The following is a 16,149-nucleotide window of genomic DNA, read 5'->3' on the forward strand; positions in this document are numbered from 1 at the left end:
ACGCCTAGTCGCTCTGCTGCGCATGCGCTCCACACGCACTACGTCCCGGTGCTCACTGCCCCCTGGCGCATCCTCTAGATATTGGCAACCCGAGGGCGTAATTAGTCCTCCAGCCCAGGAAGGGGTGGGTCAGGTTAAGAAAAAGCAATTTTCTCAGGGTTAGTGTGAGGAGGCCTTTTAACAGTGATAGCGAACCTATGACAACGCGTGTCAGAGATGACACGCGAACTCATTTTTTTGGTTTATTTTTGTTAAATGGCATTTATATAAAATAAATATCAAAAAATTTCTGTATGTGACACGGCACCAGAGTTAAGTTAGGGTTTTTCAAAATGCTGACACGCCGAGCTCAAAAGGTTCGCCATCACTGCCCTATAATTTCAGAATCCCCTTCATGATCCTGTGAACATTTGGACTAACTTCCTTCCCTTTTATATTCAACCCCTTTTGTGCCTTGGAATACCAATGCAAGATGACAGAAAAGGTTTCAAGTTGAACATTTATTGCACACTTACTGTAGCCAAGTCCTCAAAATACAAAACTTAGCAACACAATTTCACCTTCAAGGACTGTTCATTTACACCATCTGACCTGTATAAAAAATGATTTTTTGGAAACACGGTCAAATAATTTGAGGGGGGAGGGGGGATGGAAGGACACTGGAGGTTTTGGGATGGGTATTTCAGCATAAGTAAAGGTCCGGGGTGTGAAAATACAGTATGGTCTACCTGAAAATCTCTTCTCAACTAGGCCTGTCACCATGCCTTCAAGCCTCTTCAAACCTGTCTCCTCTATTTTAATTTTTGCATTTTATAAATGTGCAGCTCTTTCAACTCCCTTGCCTCTAGTTCACCCATCTTTCTACCCACTCCCACTTTACTTTCCTGGGGAGCATTTTAGCAAAGCTACTTCAAAGCATGAAATGTCCCACTAAAAGATCCAATCATTTTACTCACAGCAATTGATACTAAAGAAACAGGGATGCTTTCAAAACCTTGTCACTTAAGTGTTATTTATATTAGCATAAGATTTTTAATAAATGCTCAATAGGGAACTATTGGATAAATTAAAATACATCATTAGAAGAAATTATTAAACCATTAAAATTTGTTTTTCAAGGAATATTTAATAAGATAGATACCATATGCTTTTCTAATGTGTTTTTTTTAATATCACAGAAATGAAAGCAAAATATTCTGTGCATATTGGGTGAAAAGAGCCTGCTAGTTGTGCATACACTGAGTACAATTAAAAAAAAATAGTGTAATTATAATTTCAGACTTTGGAGTTTTAATAGGTAGTTGCCATTGCTCTCTCCTTTCTTCAGATGGGAAAAGAAAATTCCTTTAAAAATCATTTGAAGCCAGGACAAAAATTCCATAGCTGTATTCTTAGGATCACTCTGTAGAGTCTTCATGATTCAGGTAGTACAGGGGAAGCTTCAATTCAACCTTTTAGAGAAGACATTCCAGCTCGCATGATCTCATCGACCAGGAGTATGTTGGTGGCAATCACAGTGCTGAAAGGGGGGGAAAAATCAAATGGCTCAGATTCCAGATATGAACCCTAATTCAATTGAATTTCCAACTAAACCATGCAAATTACATCCAATTAAATTTCCCTTTCCCCCTCCATACATAAAAGTTTCATTTTTGCACTTTTTCTTTTACATTTTGATGAGGGTGGGGGTAGGGGGAATTAAACAGAATATGCCAAATATAAAAAGAGTGTAATTACCTAAAGGTTATTTTAGTTTTGACTTTCCCAAACTTACCAGGAGTGAAGAAGCTGTTTCTTTACACAATAGTTATCCCATACGCCTACTTCTGCTGCTACCATTGGCTCACCTGAAAAGTAATCCAGTAGTCTTAAAATCATGTATAGCAGGTCGTAAGATCAGAATGATCTTATGATTCCTGTGCACAGTATCTTTGATAAATGACTGATCTCTGCTTAGAAGACTTGAGTGGTAGGAAAGCTCTATTCCGTTACCAAATATTTGAACATCTTGTTTTTCTGGACACATCTGTCCATATTAAATTACAGCACTTGAACTATAATCTGGTCAAAATGGGCTTATCATTTTCCTCATTCCAGAGCCCTTCTTATTAAATGTAAACAACGTTGCTGACAACAGTAGGTCTTACATATTGACTGGATCTCAGTTCTCTTATATTGTACTTACATAATTTGTGTTCTTACACTGGCCTAAGACCAGGGCTTTAAATATTTCATTATATTTGGTTCTCTCTTCCAGCATTATTTGCTACCCTTAGCCTTTTTCCATCAGTGAATATGATCATCTATTTTATATTTCCATATCATAGTCCCTGATAAAAAATTGAGTAAACCCAATATCAAGCTTTTCAATATTAACCTGAATCACCTACCACCACTCAGTAACATCAACAAATCCATACTCTTTGAAACTATTCAAATGTATATATTTGATTCCCTTAATTACTGTATCTAGTCATTCTGTTCTTATACTATATTTTAGAACCCAGAGTTCACTGATAGGACTAATATTAAACTGCAAAGTAACTCCCCAAGATTTTTTTGATTCTTCCTGGCTTTACCTCACCTATATTATCGAGTTTTCCCCCTACAAATAGTTGCATTCTCTTACCTGTGTTCAAGTCCACACCCACAAGTTGACCAGATTCCGAATGTTCTGCTTGAACTTTAACTAGTGTTTCCTGAAGATCAAAACCAGAATTCTGAGCAAGAACCTAAAGGCAAGCAAATTTAATCCTTTAAAATACAGGACCTAAGAACCGATAGTCAAATGCACAATAAATAAATAGTATATCCATTAATAATCAATAGAAAATCATTATATCGATCGTAGTTTAAACAAAAAGCAAGCTTGTACTCAAGTATATCCCCTATACACTGCAAACCCTCTTAAAATAGTTATCTCTTGCAACTTGAAACTTCAGATATTCAAGTTTCCTTTCTAGGGAAACCAAATACATTTGGATGTTCTAGTGCAGTGGTCGGCAAACTGCGGCTCGCGAGCCACAGTTTGCCGACCACTGTTCTAGTGTTAGGGAGAAAACTGATCAAACTTACTCAAAATCCACATTATGAAAAAAAAAAAAACCCACATAAAAAAACTTTTACATTCATCAGCTGAAATAATTTTGTTCCATTTTAGAAAATGGACTGTTAACAAAAGTCAGACCTTGGGAATAATGAGCAATGCATCAGCAAACGCTTGAACTCCAAGCTGGGCCCTGCCCTTTACGCTGGGCTTGTATTTCACCAGTGCGTGTGACATTGCCACTTCCACTGCACCACCACCTGGAACTACACAGCCTGTTGGGTGGGTGGGGAAGGAAGGGGGAGAAGAGAGAAAATGCTCAGCTACAAAGAAAACTGTGGAATTATAAAACAAATTAAAACACACATACATGGCCCTGGCCAGTTTGGCTCAGTGGATAGAGCGTCTGCCTGCGGACTGAAGGGTCCCGGGTTTGAACATGCCCAAGTTGCAGGCTCGATCCCCAGTGCGGGGCATGCAGGAGGCAGCCGATCAATGATTCTCTCATCATTGATGTTTCTATCTTTCTCCCTCCCTCTTCCTTCCTCTCTGAAATCAATAAAAAATATTTAAAAAAAAATAAAACACACAAACATGAAGACCATTAATTTCTTGAAAATTCAGTGTGACAGCAATTTTAATATTGCATTTGAAAGCAACATATCAAATAACATGATCTGATTTAACTAGCACTTGGAAGCTCTTACAATCTCTTAACTTATTTATTTGTATCCACTTTTAGTAATGATATGCTATGAAAAAATTTGGCATACCATCATAGCCATTTTAAAGGGAAGACTACTTTTGCATGGTGTCTGGCTGTGTAAGCTACTGACAAAAAGAACACAGTATTCAGCCATGCCTTACAGAATAGCAAAAAGAATACAATTAGAATAAAGTGAGGATCTTACCATCATCAATAGCATTTTTAACAGCCCTCAAGCCATCTCTTATTGCATCTTTGATTTGAGTGAGTGTGTGCTTATTTGGTCCTTTGACCAATAATGTAACAGAGCGAGGATTGTTACATTTCTCAACAAAGGTAAACTTCTCTTCTCCCTATGTAAAGAGAATATTTTCAGAAAAACAGGACATAGTTGTACAAAGAATGATCAGAGAAAAAATGATAAATGGCACATTCACAGAAAACACACTGAATCACATTCAAGTAATTTCTTAAAAACACACACACGTAAGAGAAATGTGACTTTCCCATCAGAGTATCACTGCTACACATGGACCATCAAAATGCGTGTAAATAAAGCATAAATCTGATCCCAAGTTTGAATGAGTTTTTACTACTGAAGAATTCATGAACCAAAAAGTATTACCTTTGGAAAGAAAATACACTTACCAATGTATACTCATAGACAAGTCCTGCATGTCCCAAACAATCAGGATTTAGGTCATCAAAAGAATTTAGAGCTTCTCCACCACAAGCAAGAGTCAGCCTGAAATATTGAAGTATTTTAAGGAGATGTAAGTGATTTTTATCAGTTATGTTTAAAGAAAAGATTTTTAGGAAGCAATCTTTCAGAATTACATACTAAAATTATATTCTAAAATGTATTTTAACTTGTCCATTTATCACAAACCAGCTAAAAACTGGTCTTTTCTCCTAACCCTCCATTTAAACCACTTTTCCCAAGTCAGCAAATACTTCTTTGATATGATTTTTATTTTATTAGAATATATTTCTTTATTGATTTCAGAGAAGAAGGGAGGAGATACACAAACATCAATGATGAGAGAGAATCATTGATCGGCCTCCTGCACACCCCCCACTGGGGATCGAGCCCATACCCAGGCATGGGCCCTTGACCGGAATCAAACCCGGGACCCTTTAGTCCGCAGGCCCATGCTCTATCCCCTGAGTCAAGCTGGCTAGGGCTCTGATATGATTTTTAAAGATAAACAAAAGCTTTCTCATATTTCTCTGAAACCCTTTGATGCTGTCTCCTGACATGGAAATATATGTACATTCCGTCATTGTTTGAAAATAAAACAAGTATAGCCCAGCAGATGTGGCTCCGTGGTTGAACGTCAAGGCAGGCACCAAGAGGTCACCAGGTCAGGGCACATGCCAGAGTTTCAGGCTCGACCCCAGCAAGGGGGTGCAGGAGGCAGCTGATCTATGTTGATGCTTCAATGTTTCTATCTCTCCCTCTCCCGTCCCCTCTAAAATCAATAAAAACATATTTTAAAAATAAAAGTAAAACAAGTATAAACCAATGTTCATAGTGGCATTATTCATCATAGCCAAAAGGTAGAAACCCAAATAAATGTCTCCTGACAGATAAATGGATAAATAAGGATGTGATATTACCCATACCATGGAATATTTGTCCTTAAAAAGGAATGAAATTTTGATACATATTACAATCTGGATGATCTTGAAGACATTATGCTTAATGAAATAAGCCAGACACAAAAGGGCAATTATTTATGATTCCCTTATATGAGGTACCAAATCCAGAGACAACAGAACAGTATTTACAGGGGAAGGAGTGTGGGTAGAAGTGGGGAGGAGAAATGGGGAGTTACTGTTTAATAGGTACAGTCTCAGTTTGCAATGCTGAAAAAGTTCTGAAAATGGATAATGGTGATGGTTGCACAACAATGTGAATACAATTTAATGCCACTGAATTTTTTACACTTTAAAAAAAGGGGAAAGTGGAAGGGGAAAGTGGTATATTTTGTGGTATGTGTATTTTGTATTATGTGAATTTTATCAAAAGAAAAAAGCAAAAATAAATTGGGGGGGGGAGAATAATCTCAGTTAACTTGCACAAATTCACATCACTCAGATGATCTGCTATCCGCCGTACCTTTCCATATTTCTTTTTTTCGCTCTGCGCAGAGCTACTATGCCTTCTTTTGCAAGGGCATCTAAGGAAAATGGGTCAATTCCCTGTTAACAACAACAACAAAAAGTTAGTTTTAATATATTTCACCCGAAAAATCAAAATGGATGATACAGACTAGTTTATAAAGCAAAGTTCATTCTCACCTTTTGATTAATAACAACAAATCCTTTATTTGAGTCACCACAGACTTTCTTTTTCAGGTCTATTATTTTTTTAACTCTATCTTCAATGAATTTTCTTTCAGCTCTTACTAGTTTCTCTCTCTCTTCTGCACTCTTGTAAAAAAAGCCAGAATTCACTTCTCTATTAAAAATAAAAGTATGAGGGGAGGGGGAGAGTTAAAATGTTTATTTTATTTAACAAATAGCCACGTAATTCTGATCTGCCCCTGGTATATTCTGAGTTTATTCCTAGAATTCTCCCAAACCCAATTTGAGGCATTATTGTCTGTACAGTGGAGAAACTGAGTCTCACAAAGTGACTTGCCCAAAATAACAAGCTCCCCTGCTTCTCGATTCCATTTGTAAGAGAATATAAACTCACGTTTTTTCATATTCTAAGGACACATTGCATGTAAGGATGTATGCATCTTCTACTCTTTTTTTCATATCAGGATGCCGTGCCCCATGGTCCAAAACAAGACCTCTGATTAAGCTGTTAAAATACATTAAAAATTATGGTAGATATAAACATCTAATTACTATGTTACATAGCTGAAACTAATATTGTCTGTTAACTATAACTAAGAAATAAATAAATAAAACACATTATATTGTTATTGACTTTCAGCCCGGCTGGCGTGGTTCAGTGGTTGAGCATTGACCCATGAACCAGGAATCATCGGTTTTATTCCTGGTCAGGGTTGCAGGCTCGATACCTCGTAGGGGGTGTGCGGAAGGGAGCTGATCAATGTTTCTCTCACATCAATATTTCTATCTCTCTATCCCTCTCCCTTCCTCTCTCTCTAAAATAAAAAAATTTTAAAAAATATTCCTTACAATACCTAATTATTTAAAAAATGTTTTCAAGCTAGATCTTTGAAATATATAATTCCCCAACAGTCTCCCATTAGGTTTTGTATCCAACAGTTCAATAAATGCCAAACAACCAATGTAGCTCACTTTTCTGAGTCATTCTGACTATAAACACATTATACCATTAACTTCAAAAGTAAATATTATTGAGTAAATTAAATACTCATCTAGGCAATAGGTATTAATTCAAAGACACACACAAAAATCAACCAAAAAAATGTGTTGTATAAAGTGCCTATTTGTACACACAACACACTTCATAAGCATTTCATAGCATTCTACCACCTACCTTGTATCGGTTTCAGATTTATGTTTCATCTCCATGATCTCAACCATGAAGAGGTCAATAGGTTCATCTTGTTTTTTAATGGCCAAAATGGAATCAACTACAGCCTATAAGAAGAGTATAACCATTAAATGAATTTGATTTGCAGAAGTCAAGATGCTTATGTTACTTGGTCTGCAGTTTACAGTTTCTCGACTTTAACATCCTTCAAATTGATCTAAGTCTTTTTCTATGAGCTAATAGAATACATTTGCAAAGGACCGAAGTCATTTATATTTCTTAAACTTCAATTTGTCATTACCTAAAGAATCAGACATCCCTCCTATTTTATTAAAAACATTGTTAAACATTGTTAACAGTAAGCTATTCAATAATAAAATCTCTAATTATAAAACTTTTAATGAAAGCTCTGATTATACCTTTATAACCTGGTCAGGTATATGATTATTTGAATTTCTCACTTTACTTTTTTAAGGACACAGAGCAGATTATCACCACCACAGGAATGAACCTACTTTTTCATGTATGAAGACTTTAGAGAGCAATCTATAATTGAAATTGGTAAGTATACTGATGTTTCTAAAATCAGGGGCTTTTAATTCAACACATACCTCTGTTAAGACATCAGCAAGTTCCGCATGAACTTTAGTACGCAGAGATGTTCTGGCCACATCTATGAGTGTTTCCCTGTCCATCTCTTTGCTTACTTTGACTTGTTCCAAAAACTGAAGTGCCTTTTCCTTTGCAGCTTCAAATCCCTCTGTTACTATTCTGGGATGAAGACCCTATAATGAAGACAATTACAAAACCACCACTAACCCTGGAGTTCTTCAATTAGATGCCACTATAGTTCATGATAAAGTATATTTTTGAAGATTTATTCTGGATCATTCCTATCCTTTAATACAATATAATGTGCTGACTTTATGAATACATTTAAAAGGATAAACAGTCCTTTCAATGCAGAGGAAAAGAACAGACATTGCTCTAGCACAGAGTCAAAGCCAAGGGAACTATAAAGCACACTTGGGTGTTCACTGTGCAAACCGCAAGGAATAGCAACAAAAACTCAACATGTCACAACAACCTGCAGTCAACAGACCATTATATCTTTCCTATAGGTAATCTGAAATAAATTCAAATCATTTACTCATAGAAAGTAGACAGGGTAACTAAGAGTCTGCTTTCTCTGTCTTCCCAGGAAGTTCTCTTTGACATCAGATTAGTATTCATTGAGGTTTGCTTTAATCTTGGAACTACTCTGGGCTAAAAAAGGTGCAGAATTTTTATTTTAAATTTTTGGTTGGCTTTTTCCTTATAAGTTGTCCCGAACATCCCATTTTTAGATCTCAATTATTAACCTACATCATAGACAGATATAAATAATATATGCAATGCAACTTGATAAAAGAAAACCTTTCAGGCCAAGGAAGATTTAACTTGTCCAGAATCACAATAAATTTGTGTCAGACCAAGATAAAGACGCTGGTTTCCAGATTTAAGCCCCCCTGCTCTTCACATTCTGCTATGGCCTCAGCCACTATTAATGCATCAATTTGTAGAAATAAAACCCAGATTATTTCTTATACATAATAAAATATCGCAAAAACACAAGAATCATGTATACTTCAGAGATGTAGAGATCCGCCTGTTTCAGCAGTTCTCCAATGATGAGGACATTGGACGTGGTACCGTCACCCGTTATGTCATCCTGGGCTGTCGCTACTTTGGCTATTAAGGAGGCTGTTGGGTGTTGAATTTGCTGGAAGTAGAAAAAGACAAAATTAAGTAACTTAAAACAATCCAAATACACCTTAAAATGTGTGAAAGGCCTCCTTTTAAGTGCTATGTACCCAAATTGCCCAAGTGTTCAGCTACATATTACTTTAGTTATTTTGCACTGTCAGTTCCTGACAACTAAAACCTTTTCATGTATAAATCTGTTTACTTCTCAAGATCATCTCTAATTTCCTGGGACGGAAATCTGAGGCTCAGTTAAAGTTTACTCCAAGTGATAGAGCGAACAAGTACAGTACCTAATAGTTTCAAACTCATGCAAGCCTCTTTATGACAAAGCGAGGACCCGTGTGCCTTCTCCAGGATCATTTGGCACGATCCAAACAATTAACAGCCCTGTTGGCCAAGACCATCAGTGGATGCCAAATTACTGGATGGGAAGGCTTTGGCGGAACAGGCTATCCATCAAGTCTCCAGGGCTCCTCACTGTACGGTACGGTACTGTATGTACTGTTGCTACTATGACTGATCACATTTCTTTTCTACTTCCTGCATTGTCTGGAAAACTATCTGATGAGAATACGATGTCCTCCTACATCGCGAATAAACATTACAGATCTTCCCACAAACCCAACGTCCTATGGAGAACCCCGACGGCGCTGACCGCTCACCATTTCATGCAGCAGCACATTGCCATCTTTAGTGAGCTTGATGTCTCCAGCTCCAGACACAAGCCTGTTCGAGGGGCAGAAATGAACCCGTGTGACTTTTTCCACGGAGACCAAAGGGACCCCCATGAAACCCAGGTCCGACGGCGCTGGGGCCACGGGGTTGGTTCCCTCCTCCCGGGAGGCATCCGGAATGGTGCAGTGCCCACCCCTCCCTGCTGAGCAAGTCTGCCGAGCCCCCGGGGTCGCGCAAGCCCCAGAGCACGAGGGACGGCCGCCGCGCACGCGGGCAGCTTTGTTCCCCTCGGAGACGGCACCGACTACGAGAGGCAATGGCCGGAGCAGGATACAGGCCCGACCAGGGAGAACGCGGGAAAAGGGGCCGCAGCGGCGCACGGAGGCCCGGGGACCCGGCGGGCTGGAGACCACCACTCCCGGCATCCGGCGTGCGGCATGCGGCCCGCGGCCCGCGGCGGTGAGCGCAGCGCGGGCCCGTCCGGCCCTCCCCTCCAGCCCCGCCTTACATCTTCATGGTGCCCTTAGGCCCCAAGTTGGTCCTCAGCACGTCCTGCAGACCTCGGGCCGCGCTGATGTTGACCGCCAACGCTGCCTGGGCTCGGGCCACCTCGGCTTTGGGGTTCAGGCTCTTCACGGCCGACATAGTGGAGCCCGCAAAAAAGGGAAAGACCGACGCTGGCTCAGCCGGGCCGCGAGGCGCTATCCGAGTCTTCTGGAAGAGTCGGGCGCGCCCGCCCGCCCCCTGCGTGCCTACGCGCCGCCGCCATTGGGCCGCGGGTCCGCCGGCGCCTCCGCTAATTGGGTCGCAGTCCTGCGGCCCCGCCCCCTCGCGCCGGGGCCCCTGCGCCATTGCGCCCGGAAGGATCCTGTCCCCGGGGCAGCGTGGCGGGCACGGCTAGTGTTACCAGCCCGTCCGGCCTAGGTCTGCGGACCGATTTGTGTGCCGGGCCGGCTGGGTCTGGGTCTGGGTCTGGGTCTGCACGGTACTCGAGAGCGGGGGCTATTTCCTGGGGGCCTCTGCCCGCAGGGTGCAGGATGGGCTTTCTCCCGCTCCCACTCCCGCGGTTGGCCTTGCTCCCTCCCCTGCTTTTATGCCTGTAACCTGCGTTTTCTGGGTTATACACTCTGTGCTTGACAATGTTCCAGGTCCTCTGTGGGTACTTGAATGAATCTGATGAGGGCTGTGAGGGAAAAGGGGGCTGTGCAAGAAATCGGACGAGCTCAGGCGGGCCACATGGTAGGTCTGACAAGCTCAGTGACCAAAAGTCACCACCTAGGATGGTCTGGTCACAAATTTCTAACCGTGCAGGTCAGAGCTGCTCGTCATCCCAGGCCTACATGGCTCCCTTAGCCAAGGTCAGTCTCTACCTGAGTGAGCTCTGTCCCTTGTTCTTATGCAGCTAAGATATCACTTAGAAATGTATTTTCCTACCCCTGGAAGGAAGGCATAACGGCTGGCACCAGAGCAAGAGACCACAGAACCCCTCATTATCTTGTTCCCTGAATACCATCTCTGTGTGCTATAAATGTTTATTTTTAAAATATTTTTATAGAGAGCCCGGCCAGTGCTCAGTGGTTGAGGAGGTCACGGTTCCATTCCCGGACAGGGCACATGCCCAAGTTGCAGGCTCTATCCCCAATAGGGGTGGGGTGGGAGGCATTGATGTTTCTCTCTTCCTCTCCCTTCCTCTCTGAAATCAATAAAAACTAAAAAAAAAATATTTTTTTTTTTTTCTAGAGAGAGAGAAAGAGAGAGGGAGAGCGTGAGAGAGAAACATCGATCGGCTGCCTCCTGCACACCACCCCCTACTGGGATCAAACCCACAATCTCCGCAAGTGCCCTGACCTGGAATCGAACCAGCAACCTTTCAGTGCACTAGACGACACCCAATGAACTGAGTCACACCAACTAGGGTGATATAAATGTTAATTATTTTTTAAAAATATATTTTTATTGATTTCAGAGGGGAAGGGAGAGGGAGAGAGAGAAACACCAATGCTGAAAGAGAATCACTGATCAGCCGCCTCCTGCACACCCCACACTGGGGATTGAACCTGCAACCTGGGCATGAGCCCTTGGCCAGAACCGAACCTGGGACCCTTCAGTCCAAAGGCCAAAGCTCTGTCCACTGAGCCAAACCAGCCAGGGCTAAATGTTAATTATTAACTATCCTGTACCCACCAATGTAAAAGAAATATATGTTTCTCCATTTTGCCTTTTATCCAATCCTAGAGAGTTCACTGCTATGCTTTCTTCCACCTTATTAATCTAACACCAGTGGGTTTCATGTAACCCTCTTTATTATCCTCCTTTAATTATGATGTATAAAATAAGCTCGACACTGCCATTCTCCGGAGCCTTTCTCAGTCTGTTGAGATCTTGCTTCCTGTTGTATGTTGTTAATTTGGCTCAAATAAGCTCATAAAAATTAGTTCTTTAGGTTTGGATGTTTCTTTTTTAAAATGTGTTTTTATCAATTAAGAGAAAGAGGCAGAGAGAGAGAGAGAGAGAGAGAGAGAGACATCAATGTGAGAAACATCGATCAGTTGCCTCCCATACGTGTCTCAACGAGGGATTGAACCTGCAACCTGGGTACGTACCCTGGCCAGGAATTGAATCGGTGACCTGTAGGTGCATGGGACAGTGCTCAACCAACTGAGCCACACCAGCCAGGGCAGACGTTTCTCACCTCGACAGGACCCTCGCCCAGTGTCCTAGGTGTGTCAGGCCTAGGGAAAATGAAGTGATAAACGCAAGGTAGAAAGTGCTAGATGCTTTCAGAAAGCTACAGGATCGGTGCCATGGCATTTGAGGTGAAGCAAGAGTCAGTTCACCTTTCAGACTCAGAACACACTGCTGAGGCCTTACTTAGGCCCTTAAGTCAGGTTTGAAAACTCAAACTTGATTCAACAATGGTGTCCAGCCTTTGAGAAGACTCTACTTTTAAAAAAAGATGTTTTTATTGATTTTAGAGAGAAAGGGAGAGGGATAAAAAGATAAAAACATTAATGAGAAACACCTATCCGCTGCCTCCTGCATGCCCCCTACTGGGGATCGAGCCTGCAACCCAGGCATGTGCCGTGACTAGGAATCAAACTGGTGACTTCTTAGTTCATGGGTCGACACTCAACCACAGAGCCACACCAGCTAGGCAAGAGGACTCTATTTTTAAGAGAAAAATTCTGAACCATGTCCACAATTGTTTTCTAATTTCTAGTTCCCCAAGTACCAGGTATTTAGTAATGCTTTATATTTCATTTTTATAGATAATAAAAGTTATTCAAAAGATGCCAAAGGGTGTATCGTAAAAAGTTAAGTCTTCCTCCCTCTGGTGTAACTTCCACCAGACAAGCACTGTTACCTTTGGATGCTTTGAATTCCCCCAGATGCTTTCTGAATTTATAAATAAATATATATGTATAAATAAAAGCATTTTTTCTTCACACAAAATGGCAATTTATAATACACATTGCTGCATGTGTTATACTTTAGGTATCTTGGAGATTGTACCATATCAATACAAATAGGGATTCCTCATTCTTATTAACAGCTGCATGATATTACATAGGTTTGTATATTTGATAATCACAAAAGCATCTATATAAGTTTGAGTAATAGCACAACACAGTAGGAGAGTCATGATGTTACTTGCTGTGCATGCAGATTTATTTAACTACCGTTAGAGATGATGTCACTTAGCCCTATTTATAGATTAGAAAATTGAGTCAAAAAAGTTAAGTAACTTGTCCAAGGTCACATACTGGTAAACATTGCAAAACTAGAATCCAAACATGAACAGAGATGAAGATTGTAGAATATCAGGACTCTACTTACAGGTAGGGAAATGGGGAGTGGAAAGACTCTCACTTTCCTGAGGTGAAAAGTTTAAGGGGCACTAAAAATTCAATAATTGAGATCAATTATATATGTACATATTTTAATCCTCACCTAAGGAGTGAGGATATTTTTTCCACTGATTTTTAGAGTAGAAGGAAAGGGGATAGAGGCAGAGAGAGAAACATTGAAGTGAGAGAGACAGATCAATTAGTTGCCTCCTGTTCAAGCCCTGACTAGGGCTGGGAATTGAACCTGCAACCAAGCTACATGCCTTTGACCAAGAATTGAACCCGAGACCCTACAGTCCGTGGGCCAATGCTCTAACCACTGAACAACCCTGCCAGGATGCAATATTTTAATGCAATATTTTTTTTTAAAATCAAAATTAACACAAAAACTCCACAATTAACAAATATCAGAGTTTTAAATTAGGCATCTCCACAAACATCTTCTCAGGCATTAGACAAAGCAAAAGAGAAGGATCCCCTTGATTCCTCTAGAGGCAATCTATTTGCATATTTTATTTTACTAGTCTTGGTTATCATAAGTTACTTAACTTTTTTGACTCAATTTTCTAATCTATAAAGTAGGGGTAAGTGACATCCTAGAGAAAATTAAATGTGTAACATGGGTTGTAGGTGCCAAATGTGGAAGGTGTTAAGTAAATTGTCACTACTGCATTCATATAATGTAATTATTTTGTAGCACCTTGACATAGGTTTTCAATTTCTTGCTCTCTCTCACTCTCTTTTCCTTCCGGCACCCCCATGATGGGAATGTTGTTACTGTTGAAGTTGTCCCAGAGGCTCCTTACACTATCCTCATTTAAAATATATATATTTTTTGATTTCAGAGAGGAAGGGAGAGGGAGAGAGAGAAACATCAATGATGAGAATCATTGATCAGCTGCCTCCTGCACGCCCCCTACTGGGGATTGAGCCACAACTGGAGCATGTGCCCTTAACTGGAATCGAACCCAGGACCCTTCAGTCTGCAGGCCGACCCTCTATCCACTGAGCCAAACCAGCTAGAGCCACTATCCTCTTTTTTTTTATCCTTTTTCTTTTTGCTGTTCTAATTGGATTTTTTAAAAAATATATATTTTTTTATTGATTTTTTACAGAGAGGAAGGGAGAGGGATAGAGAGTTAGGAACATTGATGAGAGAGAAACATCAATCACTTGCCTCCTGCACACCCCCTACTGGGGATGTGCCCACATCCAAGGTACATGCCCTTGACCAGAAATGAACCTGGGACCCTCCAATCCGTAGGCCGACACTCTATCCACTGAGCCAAACCGGTCAGGGCTAATTGGATATTTTCTACTTCCTGATATTCCAAATCACTGATTTAATTATTTGCTGCATCTACTCTACTGCTGATTCCCTGTAGTTTATTCTTCATTTCAGTTAGTATATCCTCATTTCTGACTGGCTCTTTTTTATGCTTTCCATGTCTTTTTTTTATGCTGTTGAAGTTCTCAGTAAGATCCTTGAGCATCCTTATAGCCATTGTTTTGAACTCTGTATCTGGTAGTTTGCTTGCCTCCATTTAATTTAGTTCTTTTTCTGAAGATTTCTCCTGTTCTGTCATTTGTGACCTATTTCCTTGTCTCTTCATTTTGGCTGCTTCCCTGTGTTTGTTTCTATGTATTAGGTAGAGCTGCTACATCTCCCAGACTTGTTAGAGTGGCCTTGCCTAGTAGGTGTCCTATAGGGCACTCCCTAGTCACCTGAGCTGGGTGCTCCAGGTGCACCCCTGTGGAGGCACTGTGCACTGTCCTGTTGTAGTTGAGGCTTGATTGTTGTTGGCATGTCATTCGGAGGAATTGACCCTATGACTGATGGGCCGTGAGGACCGAGGACCAACTGCAACTACAGCAGAGTTACTGTTGTGCAGGGGTTGACCCTACAGAGCAGGACTTGCTTCAATGGGACTTTGGTGCTCGCTGAGTTCACCCCTCGAGTGTGTCATTTATGGAGGTGCTAGGGTTGTAATCTGGTGTGGTCAGAAGCTGTCCACTGGGTGCACTGGCTCTGAGGCCTCCCAGAAGGTACATGGTCAGCCACCACCTGTGCTCTTCCTGGGGCCGGGTGGCACAAGCTACAGAGTGATCTGCAGATGGCTGCTACTTATGCTGGACTTGGAGGTGTCTAGGAGAGGCCAAGCTGTGAACCAAGGCCAGTTGCTGCTAGTGCCAGGCCTGGGACCACTTACCAAGAGGTACAGGGTACACAGAGGCCAGATTTGAGAGATTTTAAGAAAATCTGAAGAGAGGCCATTTGGATGGAAAAGCCACTAGAAACAGCTTGGGTGGGCCTGAAATTTGGGTGGGGCAGGGTCTTAGGGAATCACCAGGGCGGGGCAAGTAGGGTTAGCTAGGTTGATGGAGACTCCCGTGTGGCACCTGCCTGTGGGCTCTGTGGAGAAAGGCCTCTTCCAGCTCTCCTGTCTGGGACAAAGCTGCCTCTAGCAACTTTCACACCAATGCCAGACAACTCAGTACCTCCCCTATGTCCCTGGTGCCTTTCTAGCTGCTGCCCCAGTGCTGGAGCTCAAAGCAAATGAGTCAAAGTAAGTCTGCTTGGGCCCTTTAAGAGGAATGCCTGGGCCCTGGCCAGTGTGGCTCAGTTGGTTGAGCACCCATGCACCGA

At 41.4% G+C, this 16,149-nt stretch overlaps 1 protein-coding gene and 2 non-coding genes across 3 annotated transcripts; all 3 read right to left on the minus strand.

Annotated features, from left to right (window-relative positions):
* Positions 1-485: 485 nt before the first annotated feature.
* Positions 486-10,374, minus strand: CCT6A (chaperonin containing TCP1 subunit 6A). The gene is made up of 14 exons (XM_070412874.1): positions 10,163-10,374; positions 9,642-9,705; positions 8,861-8,995; positions 7,845-8,018; positions 7,237-7,340; positions 6,457-6,567; positions 6,057-6,216; positions 5,875-5,957; positions 4,401-4,497; positions 3,958-4,105; positions 3,188-3,321; positions 2,630-2,732; positions 1,775-1,847; positions 486-1,519 (listed from the first exon to the last, which is right to left on the minus strand). Exons 1-14 carry the CDS (start codon positions 10,297-10,299, stop codon positions 1,447-1,449), a joined length of 1,596 nt encoding a protein of 531 aa, XP_070268975.1. The 5' UTR covers positions 10,300-10,374; the 3' UTR covers positions 486-1,446.
* On the minus strand, positions 3,771-3,908 carry LOC139009642 (small nucleolar RNA SNORA15). The gene has a single exon (XR_011471365.1). It is a non-coding gene; the product is annotated as a small nucleolar RNA SNORA15 (small nucleolar RNA).
* On the minus strand, positions 8,145-8,278 carry LOC139009648 (small nucleolar RNA SNORA22). The gene has a single exon (XR_011471370.1). It is a non-coding gene; the product is annotated as a small nucleolar RNA SNORA22 (small nucleolar RNA).
* Positions 10,375-16,149: the final 5,775 nt, after the last annotated feature.

The sequence above is a fragment of the Myotis yumanensis genome, unplaced genomic scaffold (genome assembly GCF_028538775.1).
Source record: "Myotis yumanensis isolate MYYU_CA2020_CCGP unplaced genomic scaffold, mMyoYum1.0.hap1 SCAF_4, whole genome shotgun sequence".
NCBI classification, from domain to species: domain Eukaryota; kingdom Metazoa; phylum Chordata; class Mammalia; order Chiroptera; family Vespertilionidae; genus Myotis; species Myotis yumanensis.